The following is a 24,554-nucleotide window of genomic DNA, read 5'->3' as shown; positions in this document are numbered from 1 at the left end:
TTTGCTAGAATAAAACTCTTACCATGGTCTGCCAGATAAACGTCTCCAGTATCTGAGCCTTTTCATCCTGAACACAGTGTGCATGAGATCATCACTTCAGCTTACTTCACTTCAAATGAATGATAGATAGATAGATAGATAGATACTTTATTGATCCCCAAGGGGCAATTCAAGTGCACACTGCATCTGCATCTTATCAGAGTAAGGTCTTGCTGAAACTCACCACGCCCAAGATGGCGTACAGAGTGAAGTAGATGCTGATGTTGGTGTGTGTTCTCTGGTTGTTCACCGGGCGCACGGCGCTGTAGTTGAAGACATCTCTATTGAAGGCAGCGAGGAGGGACTGGGTGGTGGGTTCCGAGCAGTTTAGAGTCCCCACAGGACTCACACACAAAGCTATGGAAAGTAAGAGTTCCATATTTAAAAGTGGCGGAAATAGTTTTGCCATATTTTTATGGAAATTATTTTTTAAATGTTCTGGGTAACTATTCCCAATCAAAGAAGGGAGAAAATACACATCGTAATTCAAAAGCACTTCTCTTTATACCGTGTATACACATTTTAAAAGGCAAACCACATGCTATCTATGCATGATATCTTACCATATATAAACAGACTACAGATGGTCACAAGTACTCCTCTATGACAACAATTCCCTTTTGGACACTGCAATACATAAGTAGTTCATTCATTAGCTATCACATATTAGCAAAGGATGGTTGTTCATGAATGAATCAAAAGCATAATATATAAATGCAAATACTAGCATGTGTGTTGAGAAAATAAGCTTATGTGATAAACATCTTTTTACCTTTGATACAAGTGTGTAAATCATTGCCACTGATCATCTCACTCAGGCTCAGCAGCATACAGCCTGTTCTCCGAGTGTGTGCTGTGTCTTATATCACTGCTAGTGTTCAATCAGCTCCTCTCCGCTCATTTCCATAGACAAATGCCACACGCAACATTTCCATGGTCTGCTTGAGGTCTGCTTCCTTGTGTCCCATGTGTAGCAAGTGCATTCCAAAGTCAAGCAGAGAAATCAAATATGGTGGTTTCCGTGGTGATGGTGTTTTCCTGTGGCCGGCCAGGTGCTTGGGTCTAGCTGTGGTCACACGTGGACAACACTCAGGCACAGGCACTCAGGCTACCCAGAGACATGTAGGGCAGAGGTGACATGGGTTACGTAAGCTACCCAATGCTATGATATGAGTAGCCATACCACATGGGTTACGTAAGTTACCCAATGTTACGATATGAGTAGCCATACCACATGGGTTACGTAAGTTACACAAGCTACCCAATGCTATGATATGAGTGGCCATGCCACATGGGTAACCTAAGTTACATAAGTTACCCAATGTTACGATATGAGTAGCCATACCACATGGGTTACGTAAGTTACGTAAGTTCAGTGTTGGGGAGTAACGCATTACATGTAATTGAGTTACGTAATTTAATTACAAAATAAATGTAACAGTAATATATTACAGTTACTGTAGAAAAATTTGTAATTCAATTACAGGTACTTTTGAAATTTTTCAAAATTACAATTTGAATTACATCTCAACATTGTCAGCAAAACTTTGCAAAAGAATATTGTATGTAAAAAGAACTGTTTCCCTCCACAGCCATAGTTTGATACAGGACCTTCTGATAGGCTCTATCACGTCTACAGCGCCATCAGCGTAGGCCTACATGCCTGCCTGTTAACGTGTTATGATTATCATTATATTATCCTCACAAAAAATGTGATGCTAATTCATGTATTGAATGAGCTTGCTGCCTTGTGCGCTTGTATAGAACTGCTCGGCAGCCTGTAGACCAAGGCCGAAATCTTCGCATGGATTTAGGGACTATATATATCATTCAAAAATCGGAAAAGTAATCAAAAAGTAATCAAAAGTAATTAGTTACGTTACTCAGAAAAAGTCATTCAAATAGTTACACTACTATTACATTTTAAACAGAGTAACTTGTAACTGTAACACATTACATTTCAAAAGTAACCTTCCCAACACTGCGTAAGTTACCCAATGTTAGCCGTACCCCACCTCAGCCCCCCAGCCCATCATGTTACCCATGAACTCTCATCAGAATCTGTAGGTGTGTGTGATGCTAAAATGGTGTGTGTGTGTTTTTTTCTAATCTGGTGTGTGCTTGGTCTCATCCCTGGGCAGCTGATACAGTCCACATGTACTTTGGAAAGTCGGTGGAGGAAATCCTGGAGCGCTCCAATGACCTGATGCAGACCATGGGACTGATGGGGGGAGTGGGAGCTTCTGGGCATGACCTCTTACAAACACGACCTCGTCATCTACGACGGCACCAGCTGGGATGAGCTCACCTACTATGTGGGTACTAGGCCTAGACACACCAACAGGAGGGAACGCTATTAGAATGTACTAAAGCTCAAAACTGCTATTCGGTTCTTAAAGGGATAGTTCGGGTTTTAAGACACGAAGTTATATGGGTTCCCTGTCAGCAACGTTGTGCATCAGCACTGACTTACCCCCCGACAGCGTCCTGTGAGCCGAGATCCAGCCGGTTTTTGATCGTTTTTGATGCCGGACTATTTTCTTCAGCAAGTTTCTGGGGTCACGAAAGTAAAGTGTTTTTCTTCTCAAAACCATATGCGTTCAACAGAGTGATATATTTGCACAACAAAAACGTTGTCCAGCTGTCAGTAGCGCGCAGTGATAGGAATCGCGAAAAATAAGTAAGTGATAACGAGGTTTGAATTTTTCCTGGACAATGTTTTTGTGGTGCAAATATATCACTCTTTTGAACGCATATGGTTTTGAGAAGAAAAACACTTTACTTTCGTGACCCCAGAAACTTGCCGGACTACTTTCTTCAGCATCAAAAACCGGCTGGATCTCGGCTCACAGGACGCTGTTGCGGGGTAAGTCAGTGCTGATGCACAACGTTGCTGACGGGGAACCCATATAACTTCGTGTCTTAAAACCCGAACTATCCCTTTAAGTCCGACGTCATGGGCCCAGCAACTTTTTTCAAGAAAAGACGTATGCTAGCGCAGCCAGATGGTTTGTGCAGCTTTGTCATCATCACCTCTGTTTTAGCGATTGTAAATCAGGTGCAAATTTTGCCTTCACATATGGCCGTTGGGTAAAGGATGAGCACAGATCACATACAGTAGAATTATGTTTGATTTGGATATACTTAAATATCAAAGGAACGCATCAATAGGTCCAGACAGGAAGCAGTGAGTGAGTGATATACAGTAGCTGATTAGTTTCTGACCTACAGTATAAGTCAGTCGGATCCCAATACCAATGGCACTTAAATGCTATTTAAATTCCACACGTTACTGTGGGTTGATGCATTCATCGTTGTGCTCAATGGAAGTTCTCCTTGCTCTCTCCTCATCCCCAGATCCACCTGCTAGATCTGCTGAACACTTGGAGGTCCGGGGCATTTTCAGGCACTTTGAGGCAATCTGCTATACCTTGAGATTTTTACGTTTCACCATAATCCTCCTCAATAATTCTATGAGAGTAAAGTGGATGTAATGAAATTACTTTTTATTATAATTCTGTGTAAACATAACTATTTAAAAAATGATTTTCAAAGGTCAAAGGTAAAAAACACACTAAAAATCTATCTAGCTAATATATCTATGTACCTTGAAAACAACGGTGTTGGCTTCATATAAGTAAAAAGAACATTAAAAAATGTTACGTAGTTTTCCTACAAATTGGAAAAAAGGCAGACTTAATGGGTCACTTAAGTCAATGAGTGAGTGTCTCTTTCAAATGCAAATTAAGGTGAATGGGCTTTTAGAATGGGCCTGCTGCAGGTGAGAGGACTGAAATCCTAGGATTTTCTTTTATTGTATTTACAAAGTGCCATTGATACATTCTTTTTTATATATACATATACATTAGTTATATTACAACTAGATGATTAAAGGTTTCTAATGGTGTCACTTATATGTTTCTTGGACAAAAACTAGCAGAGATTGATATGTGTGTTTGGAACAGTTTCAAATCCCCAGGGGGAGATTTAGACTCCAGAGGGTTAACACTTGGAGGTCCGGGGCCTTTTCAGGCACTTTGAGGCAGTCTGCTATACCTTGAGATTTAGAACTAAAAACGTCTATGCAAAAGTGGCACATATGGTTATATTCTAGAGGTCCTCCACAATAATTATATGACAGTAAAGAGGATGTAATGAAATTACTTTTTTTATTATGATTCAGTGTAAACATAACTATTTACAACCAGAGGGTTAAAGCAGCCCATGTGATGTAATGATGATGATGTTGTTCCAATTCCAAAGGCCAATTTCCAAAAGATTTTTTTTATTCCTCTTTTAGTCAACTTTAGCATGAGTGTATTCACTTATGCTGAGGACTGTACACTCCAGATAAAGGAAGGTATAAGCGTACACAATGACTGTGTTGACAAAATATACACATTTATTGTGTTTCACAAACATTTTACAATTTAAAAGTACAACATCAGATCATACAATGACAATGTTCAATATTCCATTAAGAGATATCCAAGCCCGATAGCTCTACTTCATAAACATGAATTCACACACTGCAGTAACTTTCTCTCAGTAGCAAGAGGGACCTCTGGTACAGAAGAATGCGTAGGACGACGAGCATGCGGTGTTTGACCAGCCACCTACAAACAATCCAGACGTGAAAATATTAGCTTCAAATAATCGATGACATGCAGCATGCATATAGTGAACTTTCCAGAATATTGCTCTTACCACTGGACCTCATGTACATGCAAGGGTGGGTTGATCCAGAGTTCTGTGAATACCACTTGGTATAATAGAAGCCTGCTCTGTCAATCCACCTCCAAACACCCTGAAATACAAACACATCAGCACTTTGGAGGTTTGATCAACACAACACGTGTAACATTTAATTCCAAACCGGTTACTACAAGTCAGACAAAACAAACATCTACCGACCTGGAAGTTGTACCCTCCAATCCAGACCACTGATTGGCCTGTAAGTTGAACCAGACTTTGTAAGAAGTTGTGTTCATCAGCAGATTGCACAGAGGCCAGACTGCCTTCCTGAGACACGCAATAATTCTGGAGGGAAAGAGAAAGGGGATAGGAGATATGACATATATATAAACATTTTACGTGTGAGCTGAATCATTTTCCAGTAAAACTGCACGGTTTTGTGTTATCTAGGAGTCAATGTATGGTGTTAGTCCAGTGGTAGAATGTCCATAGGCAGGTAATTATGCCCTACCTCGGCACTGGCCCAGCTCATCCTAGAGGTGACCAGCAGAAAGCAGCGGGAACCTTGTCTGAACCAGCCAGGAGGACACAGAGACATGGCATCTACAACAGAAGCAAAGCTACTTCAGTCTCTCAAACATGGCCTCAATCAAGATCAGACTTGACTGATTTTATATCGATATGAAACAGTGTCAGTCAGTTTATGTCAAGGAAATAAATTAAACACAGTTTTGAATATTCAGACTAACCGGGAGACAGATCCTCTTCAGCTCCAGCCTCTTTAATTTCAGCTGTAAGAAAGAAAACATGATAGATCTTATGAGACACAAATCCATCAGTGCACAACCAAAACCCTGTGTTCTTCACCAGCTGCTATATGATTCTGCAGATCATTTTCATACCTTCAGGCAAAGGGTCCTCCACCATATTGTTTACCTCCAAAGTTTCCTCTGGGAAACAACAAATAGAACTGTTAGTCTGTCATTCAAAAATTTATTTATATGCCTAATGATTCTTATAATTTATTATAGCCTATGCCAAACATCACTTGGATATTTATAACATAGATGTGTAACTACAGTATGACCTGAAAACATTTGTCTTCTCAATACCTCACCTGGAACAGTGTTTTCTTCAGCTTGAGTCTCCAGATCTTCTGCTGCTGAGATAAGAGTTAACACATGATTACCCAGATGGTACTGACCAACTAAACAGGCCCACAACATAGCTGTTCTAATGCAAAAGCATAAGACTTATCTGTCTAAAGCTTATTCTGTTGAAGGGAGAGAGATGGGGCACACAGTGTGTCGTTTGTCTGGTTGAAGTCTGTGTGGCTTACCTGGAGCAGCAAGGATAGCAGCAAAGAACATGCAGAGAATAACCGCTAGGCTGAGAACCTTCATGCTGACTGGTGTAGATTTCGCTTTCTCTGGAGAATCTAAGAAAGAAACACTTTCAAATATGGTGGACCATTCAAGGTTTCTTGGAGTGCATGATAAAAAAGGAGCAGGATTCTTACCTGTAGTAGAAGTGATGCAGTGATGAGAAGGGGATTCTGTGTGCTTTATATACCATTCAGGGACACGTGCTGGAGGAAGCAGGAAACAATATCAGTTTATGGATTTGTAATCAGATTTAGCAAAAGACTTCCAAGTAATCAGACTTGGCAAGAAGTAGCAATTCAGTGACGTAAACTTCAATGTTATTTATTTGATCTAGTTCAACACCCTAAATGTGACGATGCCAATTATTAATTAATGATCACACATACACCGTAAAAATAGAGTAAACAAGGACTCACTGACCTATGAATCCTTTTGTTATCTCCATTTCCTTATGGGCTGAGTTAAGGGTGAAGAGCAGAGCAAAACAATCAGCAGCTAATGCAAGATGCTAAACCCAACAGGCATTTTCAGACCACACACACTTCCAGATCATGCACAGTTCCAACTCTTTAGCTGCATTGCTTTTAGTGTCCAAGAGGCAACTATGACTGCAGTTCAGACAGAAGAGAACTCTTCGATGTTTATCAGATGCTTTACTCATGTTACTGCATGGCATTGGCTAGACCTGCTTAAGCTGCTGTTGTTACTGTAGATGCAGTGGCTGCCAAGAGTAACACGTGTTGTATCACTGCTGACGACCCCCCTACCTTGACCTTGAGCAGATCTAGCAGGTGGATCTGGGGGTGAGGAGAGAGCAAGGAGAACTTCCATTGAACACAACGATGAATGCATCAACCCACAGTAACGTGTGGAATTTAAATGGCATTTAAGTGCCATTGGTAGGGATCCGACTGACTTATAATACTTCAGAAACTAATCAGCTGTATCACTCACTACTTCCTATTGATGGGTCCTAGATATGTAAGGCTATCCAAATCAAACATAATTCTATGTGATCTGTGCTCATCCTTTACCCAAAGACCATGTGAAGGCAAATTGGATTCATTTGAAAATTAATTTGAAAATGTGCCAAGTGACCTGGCTATCTTAAAATAAATCACAGAGAGTTTGCTCCTTCCAGTTTCCACTGTTGATATGAAGAGTTTGGTTCCAAAACACTATATCCTCCATTTTGACACATTTTTAATCAAAATAACTCAACCAAAATTGTATTAAAGTTATCTGAAATATATTGAATAACATGTCTTATTATTATGTTTTAAAAAAATGGAGATATAACCTTTTGGTTCCAAATTCTTCATGTATATCTTTACAGTAATGCAGAAACAAGAGTATCTGTGTCACATGTTGACCTTCAAGCCTATAAGGAAACAAACCCTCATGTGACAAAAACAAAATACATCATCACGTTAAGTCAGCCTTGATAGAGTCGATAAATACAGCATGGGATTGCAGTAATAAATGCAGCCAGGTTGAGACGCAGCAACTTTAACTTTTATATGAATTTATTGATTGGTTGATTGATTTATGACTTATATTATGATCTTTCCCATCATGTTTTTAGGCTCAAAAGTGTTTTTTTCTGCATGCAAATAACAACCCATTTCAAATCAACCATGCCTTTCCAAACTCATATCGACTACATATCAGGCAAGAGTTATCAGACAGTTGCTAGAACTTCAAGCAGGTCAGTCAGTGTTTTTCAGTGTCTCCAACTGACCGTTTCTGTCATGTTGTCTGAAGGCACGTGAGCACGTGCTGCAATGGGTTGCTTTTTATTGCTTTTGGAAACTATTGATTCCCGCCACTATTAATTGTTCTTTATGAACCCTTATCTTGTTATCTTACCGACCTTCGTTATCCTTGGGGTCAATTTGACCCCAGCTAAATAAACTCTCAAAAAATGATTATAATTCATATGGTTACCCAGTTTTTCTTGTGGTAGGTACTTAACAACAGTGTAATAACCACCATCAAAAGCCTTACAAAACAATCCCACACCCAACACCCCTTTATGAACCCTGGCTGGCAATATTGCCCATCCAGTGTCCGCAGCCCAAAGGCTGACTTTTTGGACTTTTTCAGACCTGCCAAAATAACTTATATGAAATATGTACTTGTATATGTAATAATGATAATAACTACATGTTCACATAATATCACAATAATAATATCCATCATGTGTCAAATATTCATTTACCTCAATGTTCATAAAAATGGGGTCAAATTGACACCAAGAACACCAACGTAGCAATTATTTGTACAGGACATTGGAAACATATTTTTGTGCAAATTTCATGTTTACTCTATTGTACCCTTCAAATGAGTAAAAATCATGAAACATGAAGCAAAACAAAAAAAGTGAACCATATATTCTATGATGCTAAACACTGCTTGGGGTGAAATTGACCCCAAGGACAGCATGAGGGTTAAAGATTAACGGTTATCAGGAGCATGTTATCGCTGTGGTGGGGCCAGGAAGTGTGTCGGGTACAACCACTCCAGACTATCAGTCAACAAACACTGAAAATATGAATGTTACAAAATGTGTAGCTTTTCAAAACATAAGACATATACTGCCAGACAGAGGCATAGGCCAGACTAGGCTCATTTTTAGAGACTTGATTGGGCAGAAGACAGGCCTACGAAGAAACAATTGCACATTTTAACTTTTTACATTTACGTTTGCAATACAGCATTTTAGAACATTTAGACCAGGATGATATATTCATTTCCATATTCGTTTAAGTAAGTAAATATTGAGCTCCAAAAGACAGAAACACTTCACTCAGGTGAATAAATATTGAAAAAATGTTTTGATTGCCCTACAAATGATTATTACATGTAATGATGTCATTACATATTGTCAAATTGTATCCCATGTCTTTAAAATGAATGAATGAATCCAAAATGGCATTATTATGGAGAGAATTATCTACGCAGCCCCATCCATACTGTCTTTCCATTTGTTCCATTACATTTGCCAGTGCTTGTAAGCTGGCTTTTGTCAGTTCTACTTGTTTATATATCTTTGTTATTAAAAGCTTTAGATAACTGATGTCCAAATAAAGTTAATGTGTAACTATACATTCATACAGTATGTTTATTTGTGCTATAGAATGCCAATGCATGTGTAGCTTTCAGAGACATCAATAGATAAACAATAGCAAGTTATGTCCACTGTTTTATTTCTTCTTCTTCTTCTTTAAAGATAAGGAATAACTCATAAACATAATTTCAGCTAGCACACTGATATCATCCAAATATGAGCAAGTGTAACGGGTGCTAGCTGGTTAGCTATGCTGTAGAACGTTAGTAAACCTCACTCCCCGACGCTTCAAGAGCGCTGCTGGCATGAAAGCTATAGCCTGGGCTTTTAGCTGGATTGTTAGCGCGCTCGACTCCCGATCTGAGGTGCTGCTGTCTCGCGGGTTCGAGTCCGGGCATGTGCAGGGCTGGACCGTGGTGGTTCCATACAACGCAGGTTACACAAACTTAGAGGGGAATGGTTGAACGAAATATAATGTATCGTAAATTAAATGTTCTTCCTTAAGGTAGGGGAGTCGTGCACACACAGATTTATATTCTCTGTTTTGTTGTGTTCTGATTCAGCAGCAGCAGTGATACAACACGTGTTACTCTTGGCAGCCACTGCATCTACAGTAACAACAGCAGCTTAAGCAGGTCTAGCCAATGCCATGCAGTAACATGAGTAAAGCATCTGATAAACATCGAAGAGTTCTCTTCTGTCATATTTGCCTCTTGGACACTAAAAGCAATGCAGCTACTGAAGGAGTTGGAACTGTGCATGATCTGGAAGTGTGTGTGGTCTGAAAATGCCTGTAGGGTTTAGCATCTTGCATTAGCTGCTGATTGTTTTGCTCTGCTCTTCACCCTTAACTCAGCCCATAAGGAAATGGAGATAACAAAAGGATTCATAGGTCAGTGAGTCCTTGTTTACTCAATTTTTACGGTGTATGTGTGATCATTAATTAATAATTGGCATGGTCACGTTTAGGGTGTTGAACTATCAAATAACATTAGAAGTTTACGTCACTGAATTGCTACTTCTTGCTGATTACTTGGAAGTCTTTTGCCAAATCTGATAACTCCATAAACTGATATTGTTTCCTGCTTCCTCCAGCACGTGTCCCTGAATGGTATATAAAGCACACAGAATCCCCTTCTCATCACTGCATCACTTCTACTACAGGTAAGAATCCTGCTCCTTTTTTATCATGCACTCCAAGAAACCTTGAATGGTCCACCATATTTGAAAGTGTTTCTTCCTTAGATTCTCCAGAGAAAGCAAAATCTACACCAGTCAGCATGAAGGTTCTCAGCCTAGCGGTTATTCTCTGCATGTTCTTTGCTGCTATCCTTGCTGCTCCAGGTAAGCCACACAGACTTCAACCAGACAAACGACACACTGTGTGCCCCATCTCTCTCCCTTCAACAGAATAAGCTTTAGACAAGTATTATGTTTTTGCATTAGAACAGCTATGTTGTGGGCCTGTTTAGTTGGTCAGTACCATCTGGGTAATCATGTGTTAACTCTTATCTCAGCAGCAGAAGATCTAGAGACTCAAGCTGAAGAAAACACTGTTCCAGGTGAGGTATTGAGAAGACAAATGTTTTCAGGTCATACTGTAGTTACACATCTCTGTTATAAATATCCAAGTGATGTTTGGCATAGGCTATAATACATTATAAGAATCATAAGGCATATAAATGCATTTTTGAATGACAGACTAACAGTTCTATTTGTTGTTTCCCAGAGGAAACTTTGGAGGTAAACAATATGGTGGAGGACCCTTTGCCTGAAGGTATGAAAATGATCTGCAGAATCATAGCAGCTGGTGAAGAACACAGGGTTTTGGTTGTGCACTGATGGATTTGTGTCTCATAAGATCTATCATGTTTTCTTTCTTACAGCTGAAATTAAAGAGGCTGGAGTTGAAGAGGATCTGTCTCCCGGTTAGTCTGAATATTCCAAACTGTATCTAATTTATTTCCTTGACATAAACTGACTGACACTGTTTCATATCGATATAAAATCAGTCAAGTCTGATCTTGATTGAGGCCATGTTTGAGAGACTGAAGTAGCTGTGCTTCTGTTGTAGATGCCATGTCTCTGTGTCCTCCTGGCTGGTTCAGACAAGGTTCCCGCTGCTTTCTGCTGGTCACCTCTAGGATGAGCTGGGCCAGTGCCGAGGTAGGGCATAATTACCAGAGGAAGATGGACATTCTACCACTGGACTAACACCATACATTAACTCCTAGATAACATAAAACTGTGCAGTTTGACTGGAAAATGATTCAGCTCACACGTAAAATGTTTATATATATGTCATATCTCCTATCCCCTTTCTCTTTCTCTCCAGAATTATTGCGTGTCTCAGGAAGGCAGTCTGGCCTCTGTGCAATCTGCTGATGAACACAACTTCTTACAAAGTCTGGTTCAACTTACAGGCCAATCAGTAGTCTGGATTGGAGGGTACAACTTCCAGGTCGGTAGATGTTTGTTTTGTCTGACTTGTAGTAACCGGTTTGGAATTAAATGTTACACGTGTTGATCAAACCTCCAAAGTGCTAATGTATCTGTATTTTAGGGTGTTTGGAGGTGGATTGACAGAGCAGGCTTCTATTACACCAAGTGGTATTCACAGAACTCTGTAACAAGCTACCCTTGCATGTACATGAGGTCCAGTGGTAAGAGCAATATTCTGGAAAGTTCACTATATGCATGCTGCATGTCATCGATTATTTGAAGCTGATATTTTCACGTCTGGATTGTTTGTAGGTGGCTGGTCAAACACTGGATGCTCGTCGTCCTACGCATTCTTCTGTACCAGAGGTCCCTCTTGCTACTGAGAGAAAGTTACTGCAGTGTGTGAATTCTTGTTCATGAAGTAGAGCTATCAGGCTTGGATACCTTAATCGAATATTGAACACTGTCATTGTATAATCTGATGTTGTACATTTAAACTGTAAAATGTCTGCTTAAATGTTTGTGAAATACAATAAATATGTATATTTTGTCAACACAGTCATTGTGTACGTTTACCTTCATTTATCTGGAGTGTACAGTGCTCAGCATAAGTGAATACACCTATGCAAAAGTTGACTAAAAGAGGAATAAAAGAAAAATCATCTTTTGGAAATTGCCCTTTGGAATTGGAATATCATCATCACTTAAAATGGGCTACTTTAAATAAGATAATCTCTCAAAGCTAATCAAACCAGCTGCTAGGCTAACTGAAATAAAACCATGCCAATCTCTAGGTATGGTGAAGGGTATGTGATGATGTGAGGCTATTTCGAATAGGCCAAGAGAACGTCATCAGGATACATTGGATCTCTCTGCCTCTATGGTACTTATGACCGGCGCTAGCGTAGCTGAGAAGGGATTGTCAGAGCCCATTTATGGAGAGCCGGTCCACTCGCTATTAACTCCATTGTACCTGCATTGTACCTGCAGTTCCGGTTGCAGTTCCACTAGGGGCGATCACGAGCAAGTGATCAAACAATGGGGGTCTATGGGGCTAGACGGCTAAATTGGTCTGTTTCACCTGATTGTCATTAAAAAATCGAAGATTGGATTTTAGTTTCTGCAAGCTCAATATGGGTTATAGGTCGAAAGTTGAATGAACAATTACTTATGGCCCTTTGGTTTCTCACAGGCTTGGTCGTTGTTGCCCATAACACACTTGCACCCTGCTAATGAATTACATCATTGACACGTTCGAAAGGCTTTTTAGAGCAACTGAGGGACTTAAAAAATCTAATACTCAGCCGTGTGTATTTTCCTTGACCCCCCTTTCACATGCAATATTCCGATTTCTACACAAAAAATTATATCCAGAGAAAAGTGGGAGCAAACGAGACAACGGACAAGACTTACACGATTTGCAAGATCTGCAAACAAAAATAAAGTACCTCAGCAACACCACAAACATGAGGCAGCACCTTGTACGCTTTCATCCCGAAACGGAGAAGAATCCTCCGATCGTGGCCGCCACACAGAGGACCATCCTGGAGACTCCAAACTTCCCTAGAACTCGCAGAAGGCGAAGAGCATTACAAAAGCAATAGCTACTTTCATTGCAACGGATTTACGCCTGTATTCAGTAGTTAACAACAGGGGGTTTCGGTTAGTGGTGCGCACCATGGAGCCACACTACAAACTCCCTCACCGAAAACGCTTCGCTGAGAAAGAAATCCCCCACCTCCACAACAAAACCAAAGCAAACGTCCTGACGTCCATGAAGAAGGCGAGCAGGATAGCGCTTACATGTGATGCGTGGACCTCGGTTGCCACCAAATCCAGACTGAGTAAGTTCAGTTTTCCGCCAATAAAGGTGACTCTTGTGCAAGTGGAGCTTTCTCTGGTCAAAGTTAAGTTGGTCAAAGTGCAAATGTTTAGATAAAACTAGAAAAGCACTCAGAGAGCGCAGACCTCCGCACTCCAAAAAACCTTGTTAGCATACATTTGAACCTAAACTATTCAGATCGCCACCACGTGGCCATACCATGCCATTACACCACTAAGCTAAATACATAAACGGCGACAGAATCCCGACGGAATTACGGATCACTCCCAGAATTTAATGGTTTCTTCCTTGGGTCATGTCTGACCTTCCCTGAAAATCGAAAACCACCCATTACTTTTTGAGTTATCTTGCTAACAAACAGACAAACAGACAGACAGACAGACAATCAAACAGGCAGACAAACAAACGCCGGTCCCCAATGAAAACATAACCTCCTTGGCGGAGGTAAAAATGCTTTAAAAATAGAAATAATCGAAGAATCGTGGCACCAGTAATCGAATGGAATCAACAATCGTTATAATCGAAGAATTGAAGCTCCCATAATCGAAATCGAATCGAATCGTTAGGTACCCTTGTTGGAGCACCCCTACTCCACATACACGTTCACTTCTCAATCAGAACACATCAGATTGGATGCAAAACAACACGCAAATCCTTCTTGAACATTACAACACACAACTTACACTACTGACTTCCACCCCCTCCCCCTAACACACTGGCACTTCAGATTGCCACTGGCTGGGCCAGAAAGAGGTACCACACCTGGCTGTCACCCACCACCGGTTACATGTCGGCAGTCCGACATCCTGCCAGTCCGACATCCCTTTCGTCCGACATGCCGCTATTCAGACATGGTGTTATTCCGACATGCTGCCAATCCGACACATTTTAGTACCCCCATTCCGACAATTTACAAATCCTATTTTTTTCCACGTCAATTTAACGGACCCTATATGAGCCCGACGGACGCAAAGTGCGTCAAAAAACACACCCATTCTTCTCTGTTAGCCTACATTGCTCCGCGATTATTAGTCACAGCGAGATGAGACCTATATTGCATGAAAGAGCTCAGAACCGTGGCTTTCCAATGAGACTAGACACGTGTCTGTACGATCAAGTATGAACATAAAAATAAAATCATGAATTTAAATGAAATATCATATTTACAGTCTATATTGCTCTGCGTTCACCCACGCACGCAGCCACTGCTCTCGCTTGAATTACTCCGGGACCAGGCATCGCACAGACATAACACGCATATCAAATGAAAGAGGAGAAACAGAGCTTTCCATTGATACCAAACACATCGATCCTTTTGTTTTATAGAAACAGACGAAGTGACAAACAAATAAGAATCATATAGCTTCGGCTACCGCTACTTTCGTGGTTAAAAAGATACGGCTTGCATGTCAGATAAAAGAGGAGAGCTAGAGCTATCCACAGATACCAAATACAACCTTCTAGGCCATAAAACAGACGAAGTGACAGCAAAATAATAACTTAATTTAGCTCCACTTAGTCCGCGAATAATGAGACAGAGAAGAAAACTTGCCATGTCTATAGAACTGCTTTCACTTCCCCGAGTCGTGCACGCAACAGACACATAACCATATTAAGAAGTCTTCACAATGACATTTTAAATGTGACTCTTTATTATTTTACACAATTGGATATAGTTATGACATTAATAGCCTATTAATGACCTCATGTCGGAATGGCACGTTGTTTGAAAAAAAAAGTTAAATACCGCTACTGCGACCATGAAAAAAAAAAATGTCGGAGTGGTGGGACTTTCTCCCATAAAGAGACATGCCTCCACTACGACAAATGGACGTCAATGTCGGAGTGCTGGTATGTCGGAATGAACGGCGGTAGCCCCCACCACCTTAAAGTCAGTTCTTAACCCCCAGTCTTCTCCCCACACTACACCAACACACACCACCCCACTCCACACTACCCCCACTCCTAGGGACCCCTCGACACCCAATATTTTTCTGATCCTTTTTACATAACTGAATTCCTTCCCCTGCCACCACTCTCCCTCCTAACCAGGACTTGGGAGCTAAAGTTTTCCCTAACGCCAACATCTATGTCCCCATCATCAATTTCAACATCATCTCATTCAATTCACACTCACTACAAGCACAACCTCACTGAGATTAACCACTAAATTACCACCCATCTTCCACACCTCCAACCACTTCCAGAAGATCAATTCTCCACTCTTCACGATAACATCCACTGGCCCCCAGAAGTTGGCTCCAAAATCCTCCACTTCTGGTGTTCACAGTTAAATTTACCCTGCCCCAGACCCTAAATCAGGACACACCCTGACACACCCCTGACCACACTTCACTCCACACTGACTCCCTCATTCTTAAACTCTCCTAGTCCCTTATCCTCATCCCTGCACAGTTCTCTCTTAGAAAAAGGTCTTTCTTTTATCCCAACACCCACCAGCCAGGACCAGGAGGGAGTGCGAAGGGACATCCATGCCTACCACAGACGACTCAATTACAGGACCACTTCAAACACAAACCTCCCCGTGACCCCATTCCCTTCACCCTCCCGTCCCAGCATATTCCCAGGTGGATGAGAAACTATGCACCTTTATCAGACAAGACCTCCATTCCCTCTCCATTTATCTCTCCCGCTCATTCAACTCTAGCCATCCCAACATTTCCCGAGCAGAAAAAAGAGCTATATCCCAATATTATCATGAAACCAGCCGATAAAGGCTCCAAAATAGTTATTCTAGATATCCATCAATATTTCATAGAAGCCAACAGGCAGCTCTCTAACCATCTTCACTATTCACCTATCACCCAATCCCTTCAACCTTCAGCACAAGGAAAATTGCAATCTGGTCCTTTCCCTTTATACAAACCACTTTATTTCCCAAAAACAATTTGACTTCCTTCTCGGACCAGACCTACCCAGACCCCAAGCTTTCTAACTCCTTTCCAAAATTTACAAGCCCCCCGCGACATGAACAGTTCCCTTTGCAGTCCCTTCTGGTAGACCAATAGTTTCAGATTGTAACTCCACCACCTACAACATTTCCTTTTTCCTTGATAACTTCCTCAAACCCCTCTCCACTAATCACCACACTTACATTCAGGACACCTACGATTTCATACATAAGATCCGGCCCATGCCAGTTCCCAACCATACGTACCGGTTTACTATGGTGTTGAAAGTTTATACACTAACATTGATACAATCACAGGCCTTCAAGCAGTACAGAACAAATTCAAGCAATTTCCAGATCCCACACGCCCGGACAGTATTCTTTTACAACTCTTGGCAATTTGCTTAACTTACAATGATTTTGAATTTGACGATAAACTGTACCTACAATTCCATGGAACTGCCATGGGCCAGAGATTTGCCCCCGCATACTGTATGCAAACATTTTTATGAGCGAGCGGGAGCTCCTAGATACCATATTCTTCCTTACACCATCCACTTCAACACATAGCTCCCTCAGTACCAAAGTATATTTCAAACCCACTGACATACATGCACTTACACAAATCCAGCTACCACCCCAAACACACATTCCGAGGCATTATTAAATCACAAATCATCCGCTTCAATCGCATCTGCACTTTCCCCACAGACCTCCAGGAAGCGATAGAGATCCTTTTTAGAGCACTACGCCCCTGTGGTTATTCTAGGAGATTTCGAGAAAACGGACACCTTGACCCTTCTTACTCCCACTCACCAACTTCCCTCCCAACATTACAGCGCCCCCCTGACCCCGACCCCGACCCCTGACCCCGACCCCAATCCTACACCTTTTATTCCACTTGTCAGCATTTATTCACGGCCCACTACACAGTCGCACCACACCCTCAAACAACACTTTACTCACTTCCTACACGTCTTTCCAACATCAGACATATTTCAGCCTTCCGAAAAAACAAGACCTTCTCATAACATCACAGTTCTCCAGGAAGCCTCCACCCAAGTCATCACCATAGGATTCCTTCTTTAAACCACAACAATTTCGCACCAACATTCACTAACACCTTTCTTCTCCCAACACACCACTTTCACTAGACACCACAAATGCGGTCTACATCATCACGTGCACCAAATGTCACTTACAATATATAGGAGAAACAGGTCAGTCCATCAAAACCAGACTCACACAGCACCTATACACCATCTCCAAGAATTCATGCACCACCCACATCTTTACACACTTCCAACAACAATAAAGCTAACCTAACCTAAGCTAACCTAACAACAGCACTGCACACCTTGGCATTTGTGGTCTTGAGAGCAACCCTGGCTGGACCCGAGCACGGAGACAACGAGCAGAATGGAGCTGGATCAACAAACTCAACACCTTCTTTCCCCTAGGCCTCAATTAATCCACTCTTCTGTTTCTTCTCTTTCACTCTTTCACAAGTTACATCCTTTTCCCTCTTTCTTGCTACTCAGGTTCTGTCTATATATTCTGCTCAAAAAATCAAGGGAGCATTGGCTCATAGGAGTATAGCAGATATAGGAGATATAGGAGTATCAGTCACACTTGTAGGATGTTGTTCTGGCCAGTCATGTAACAGAGGTGGTTGTTTTCACTAGTTTTGCATTTGGATAAGGTCAGTGTTACTGGTAGCATAAGCCAGTAAGCCAGTAATTAATAATAGAATAAATTAATGAATAATTGTTATTGAATATTATATCTATTTCAGACAGTCACCATCACTCTTTCTTCACCCCCTCACATCAGTGGATCCAATCAGCCCGTGCACCCACAGTAACTCACTCCTCAAAACATCACTTTCCCCTTAAACCTAACCCTCCCCTAGGTGTCAGGGTTGCGACACCGACTGAAGACCCAAATGCAGGACAGGGCTCAAGACTACTAGGAACAGACTTTACTAGGAAATAAACCAAGGACCAGAACAACCATGACATGCACAAACACAACAATGACGAAGCAAAGAACGACACAAACACAAGACCTTAAATACACAGGACACTAACAAGGGGTAACAAAGTTAACAAGACACAGGTGTACGAGGAACAAGGTAAAACAAGAGACAGGTGAACACAGGGCTGTAAATCATAATTAAACTGATAAGGATCAGGTGAGGGGCGAGACACAGGCAACAAAGAACACTTTACAAACTATGGCCCTTTCCGAAATGTGCCCCTAAATCCTAGCCCTACACACTTCCACTTTGTTTGCGCGTTCACGCGAGGGTCTGCCACATTGTATCATCCGAAACGAAATTTGAGTCGAGTGAAGTGCCTAGGGAGAGGGGCTACCACGCCTCCAGGAGCAAGTCAGCATGGATGCTGTCTTGAAACGCAGGTGCAACTGTTTTCAAGTGTTCGTGCAGCCCGTGTATCTCCCTGCCAGTTGTTTTTTGGTCCGTATGACAGCATTTACAGACAAAAGCGTGATTTAAGCTACATTGTAACGACTCATGTTTAGATTGATACTCAGTAAAATGTGCAAGATCGTACAGAAGTAGGCTGTAATATTTAAACACATGTGCAGGTCGCATTTACAGCACTTTTATAATTTGATGTTAAATAAAGCATAAAATGCAACTCCTCACTCATTAATTGGCGATTTAATATATATTGCCTTCATAATTTCTATGAAAACTAATATGACGTCAATTTCCTTCTCCCTTCAAGCGCATCTGAAATGTAGCGCTGTTTTAACCCCTAACCCTTCAATGCGAGTGTTATCCGCACCCACGAGTGGACTTGAAAAGGAAGTTCACTCGCTAACCGAGTCGAAGTGAGTAGGGACTCCGTTTCGGAAAGGGCCCATAATTCCCAAAAACCCAAACCGTGCCACTAGGTCAGGATTAGGGTTAGGTTTACTTGTGTAGACTGTGAATCAGGGTTAGGGTTAGCTTTAGCTTTTATTACGTAGACTAGTTAGGGTTAGGGTTAGCTTTAGCTTTTATTACGTAGACTTGTTAGGGTTAGCTTTAGCTTTAATTGCGTAGACTAGTTAGGGTTAGGGTTAGCTTTAGCTTTTATTACGTAGACTTGTTAGGGTTAGCTTTAGCTTTAATTGCATAGACTAGTTAGGGTTAGGGTTAGCAAGGTTAAAAATAAAAATAATCTATAGATTAATCTTTGTGAATCAGGCCTTCCTGTAGCCCTTCCAGTGCTTCATATTAGACCTCTACAGTCATTCAAGAGTCTAGTAACATGGACAGATTCAGGCATTCACAACAATCATACACTTTTGTAATATGATTTTGTTGGGATCTTTTGTTTTATTTATACCATATCGGCAAAACCAAATACAAAATGTAGTGGTAAGTCATACCATCAATACACTATACTGTATGTTTTAAGTAATGTAATGATCTGATTGAATATGAAAAACAAATTTCATCAAACTATTTTATCTGGTGAAGAATAAACAGTTTGTAAAGAGGCTGGCATAGGTTTTTTTTTTAAAAAAGATAATAAAAGACCATGCCCCAGTTAAAGACTCATTCTAAAGTAGTAAAGAGAGTTAAAGACTCAAAACCGCTCATTTCAGGGATACCATGAAAGAGATGCAACCTGACAGAGAGAAACATGAGAGAGAGCTCTGGCAACTAAACATTGTCCCAGTGGATCCATATGACGATGATGGTGATGAAGCTGACGGTGATGAAGATGGCGTAGGAGATGAACAGGAAGCGATCCACGACGAGGCCGATCTGGATCCAGTCCTCTGTCTTGCGGTCCGGCTGAGAGCCCTTGGACATGTGCTCATGTATGTCCTGAACTTGTCTCCTCAGTTCCCTCAGCTCGCTCGCTGTCTCGCTGCCTGTGTCTTTAGCAGGGGACTGGCCCACTGCATCAGCACCAGGTTTAGTCTCCATCACACTGCCTGAGAAAATACGTCAATGGAATCATATAGATGCTATATTATACTGTTTGGCAATTGCTATTATCAAAAGCAACTAAAAAAAAAACGTTATATGAGTAGAAAGTACTGGAATGTTAAAAAGCAGTTCAAACCTTGATTTTGGAAAATTATTTGATCAGTTTTCTTCCGGTACAGACAGACAAGCCGTGCCATCACCTCTAGGACAAGGACCCTAAGCCAGCGTGGCACTGGAGGGAAATCCTTGGACTTGTGCAGGATGTTGGTGATGACGATGGTCTCCAGCAGGCTAGCCACCATGAGAGCCAGGCAGATGGAGAAAAACACATCTGGGGGAAAAGTCAGATAAGGCACAGGAGTTAAAGGGATAATCCGGAGTGAAATGCACTTTAGAGTTCACCGTTCCTAAAGCCAAACCGAAGTATCCTCATGTCTTTATGTGGTCGGATAGAGAGTCCAGAATGAATTTAATCGAGTCAGTACCTTTCCGGAAATGTTAGTAAAGTGTTGTTGAAGCGTTGCGCAGCTGCCGCAGCGACATTTCCGGAAGGTACTGACTCGATTAAATTAATTCTGGACTCTCTAACCGACCACATAAATACGTGGGGATACTTCGGTTTGGCTTTAGGGACCCTCTACTCACTACCACGTAAGTGTAGTGTTGTTTGGAACAGTAGAAGAGGTATAAAAATAGCGTTTTGTAGTGGCGAAAGGACCTGCCCCGGTCACTTACAGGCTAACGAGTTTTGGCTAAAAACGGTGAACTCGAACTTTCTCAAAATACATCCGAATGACATGATTTTGGTGTCAACTCAACGTATGTACTCCCAATAGTACGAAAAATTGATCTAAAGTGCATTTCACTCCGGATTATCCCTTTAATACCACACAAGCAAGACCATGTTGTTGTTTTACCTTAAAATAACATTTTGGTGCCATGCTGAAAAAGAATGAGTCTGACATTGCCAATATATTCCTGGGATGCCTGGTATACTATGGAACATGTCTAATACATGCCTGGGATGCCTGGTATACTATGGAACATGTCTAATACATGTCTGGGATGCCTGGTATACTATGGAACATGGTTAATACATGTCTGGGATGCCTGGTATACTATGGAACATGGCTAATACATGTCTGGGATGCCTGGTATACTATGGAACATGGCTAATACATGTCTGGGATGCCTGGTATACTATGGAACATGCCCAATACATGTCTAAGATGCCTGATATACTATGGAACATGGCTAATACATGTCTGGGATATACTATGGAACATGGCTAGTACATGTCTGAGATGCCCGGTATACTATGGAACATGGTTGTTGCAGGTAGGATTTGACTTTTTACATCAGTTTGAGACGAACTGAGTCCCGAGTTAGTGCTACATGGGTCCATGGGTGTTACTTTAACACCTGTGATATGTTTGTCAAAAGGAAGTACTCAGGAGTGGAATAGAATTTCCAGTGACAGGCAGCAGCTCGTTCATGAGGAGCAGGAAGACGGTGTAGCCCAGAATGAGGGTCATCTTGAAGGCTGATCGGTCCACAACCTCTGGAGGAAGGAGGAAGCTGAACAGGTCCAGAGTGATGAGGAAGCAGCTCGGGATGATCAGGTTCATCACGTAATTACTGGCTCGCCGTCTGAGGGTGATCTGAGATCAAATCCAGTCAGAAATGAGTCACTGAAATGCAAAGTCTGATTAAGCATGATGATGCGGCATGGCTCACAATGAGTGTTCATGCCAAGAGTAGAGAACATGATGTAGACCTATTGCTTGTCAAGCAGGTTGATTGTGCATGTTTCTAATTATTTACATCCTAAATTGATTTTTAAGTGGCAATTTCTATAATGAATAAGAATGGATTTCATGCAGACCATCATGTAAGCACTTGATTTGTCTATTGGGGTGTTGAGCACTCACATGATAGGTGAGTTCATCCCAGACGCTGGACCCAATGGTTATATCTTTTTTGGAAGAGGTGATGTTCAGCAGCTCCCACTCCCCCATCGTCTCCATCAGCTGCCTGGAGCGCAGCAGTATGTCCTGCGCAGGCTTCCCAAAGGACAGACGCACAGAGGCAGCTGCACGGGGTGAGATGAGAACGTATTAGATAAGGACACACTAGATAAGGACACAGAGGCAGCTGCACGGGGTGAGATGAGAACGTACTAGATAAGGACACAGAGGCAGCTGCACGTACTAGATAAGGACACAGAGGCAGCTGCACATACTAGATAAGGACACAGAGGCAGCTACACAAGGGTGAGATGAGAACGTACTAGATAAGGACACAGAGGCAGCTGCACGGGGTGAGATGAGGACGTACTAGATAAGGACACAGAGGCAGCTGCACGGGGGTGAGATGAGAACGTACTAGATAAGGACACAGAGGCAGCTGCACGGGGTGAGATGAGAACGTACTAGATAAGGACACAGAGGCAGCTGCACGTACTAGATAAGGACACAGAGGCAGCTGCACAGGGTGAGATGAGGACGTACTAGATAAGGACACAGAGCAGTAGCACGGGGGTGAGATGATGCTAGAATGACCAACATAAGCTGGCATGGCCAGTAAAAACCTGAAATGTAGGCCAGCAACACCAACTAAAATGACCAGCTTGAGGTGGTATGACAAGCAAAACCATCTGAATTACCATCGTAAGATGTGTAAACCAGCTGAATGTTTTCACAAGAGTGTAGCTGGTCAATCATCACTGGGTGGTCAAACAAGCTGGTTAACGAGCTGGTCAACCAGCAAACCACCTTAAGCTGGTCAGGCTGTTTTTTTCAGCAGGGACGGGTTCATGGGCTAGTTCACTCACCGCGGTACATGTAGCTGTTGAAAGAGTATGTACACCGCTGCACGTCGAAGGGGAAGGTGTATGTATTCAGATTGCAGGAACTCTTCACTCCCACTGGCATTTCATCCGTCACGTAGCCTGTGTAGTTCACGCGGACGTAATACGTAGCAGGGGCCTTGTTCTCATCCACGCTACACAGGAATCACATAGGCAGTGAAGGAGAATTCATTTCCTGTTTACGTCTTTACTGTTTAATGCACAATCATTAAAGCAACACTAAAGAGTTTTTTGTACCTTAAAATAATGTTCCCAAAATCATTTCAGTGGTTCATCAACTCGTACCAGGGTGAACGGCACTTTTGCATTTGCTTCACGCCCCTTTATCGGCTATAACCGCACTATAGTTTACCAGATCGGGTAGCGGTTCTGTAGTATGATGGAATGAGACATAAGAAACTACAAATTTGACCTGCTTCAATGTCGCAATACACCATACTTTAATAAAATCATGCAACATACTCTGCCTTGTCTGTGGACATCGTTATTTGCTGGATAAACAAATAGCGTTCGTGTGACAGAGGAAAAGTGCTTTAGTGTTGCTTTAACACAACAATCTATAATGGCATTCACAACCCTGTCTCATATCTTCAACAATCAACACATTATGGGGTAAATATTAACATTACAGTTGGCTGGTTGACTATATCACACAAATCCATGTGAATTGCTGTATAGAACCATTTCAATAAAAGTAGCACAGTAATGTATACTGCTGTTGCCACAGCAACTGTGCCTCCTGTACTTACAATTGATTGATCACCACATCTGGCCTCCACAGCTTTGTCCGGGGCACAGTGATGACAGAGGCGCCGCACTCCACTGGGTCCCAGCTCAGATACTCAATCCTCCACGTCTGCACAGCACACAGTCATTTCACACCCCACAGCCTCAGTCACTTCACATCCCACAGTAACTTCACATGTCCCACTCTAGGAAACCTAATCCTCCACGTCTGCACATTCCACAGTCATTTCACATCCCCCAGTCACTTCACATCCCCCAATCACTTCACATCCCACAGTCACTTCACATCCCACAATAACTTCACACGACCCACTCTAGGAAACCTAATCCTCCACGTCTGCACATCCCACAGTCATTTCACATCCCCCAGTCACTTCACATCCCCCAGTCATTTCACATCCCACAATAACTACACACGACCCACTCTAGGAAACCTAATCCTCCACGTCTGCACATCCCCCCGTCACTTCACATCCCCTAGTCACTTCACATCTCCCGCAGACCTCTGTGAAGCTGCCCCCCCATGCAATTCACAGACGGGCATAACATTGTGGGAATTTAAATTGATCACGCTAGTTTAAAATAGGCCATTATTAGATAC

The 24,554-nt window shown here is 41.9% G+C and overlaps 1 protein-coding gene across 1 annotated transcript in view; it reads right to left on the bottom strand.

Moving 5' to 3' along the window:
• The window catches only part of LOC134102338 (5-hydroxytryptamine receptor 3A-like), a 6,366-nt gene extending 5,948 nt beyond the window's left edge, over positions 1–418 (bottom strand). The window contains exons 1-2 of the mRNA XM_062556418.1: positions 224–418; positions 23–67 (exon numbers count right to left, since the gene is read on the bottom strand). Coding sequence (XP_062412402.1) covers positions 23–67; positions 224–418 — 240 coding nt within the window. The remainder of the gene's footprint in view (positions 1–22; positions 68–223) is intronic.
• Positions 419–24,554: the final 24,136 nt, after the last annotated feature.

The sequence above is a fragment of the Sardina pilchardus genome, chromosome 15 (genome assembly GCF_963854185.1).
Source record: "Sardina pilchardus chromosome 15, fSarPil1.1, whole genome shotgun sequence".
Classification (NCBI taxonomy): Eukaryota; Metazoa; Chordata; class Actinopteri; order Clupeiformes; family Clupeidae; genus Sardina; species Sardina pilchardus.
This window is presented reverse-complemented; position numbering and strand designations above follow the sequence as displayed.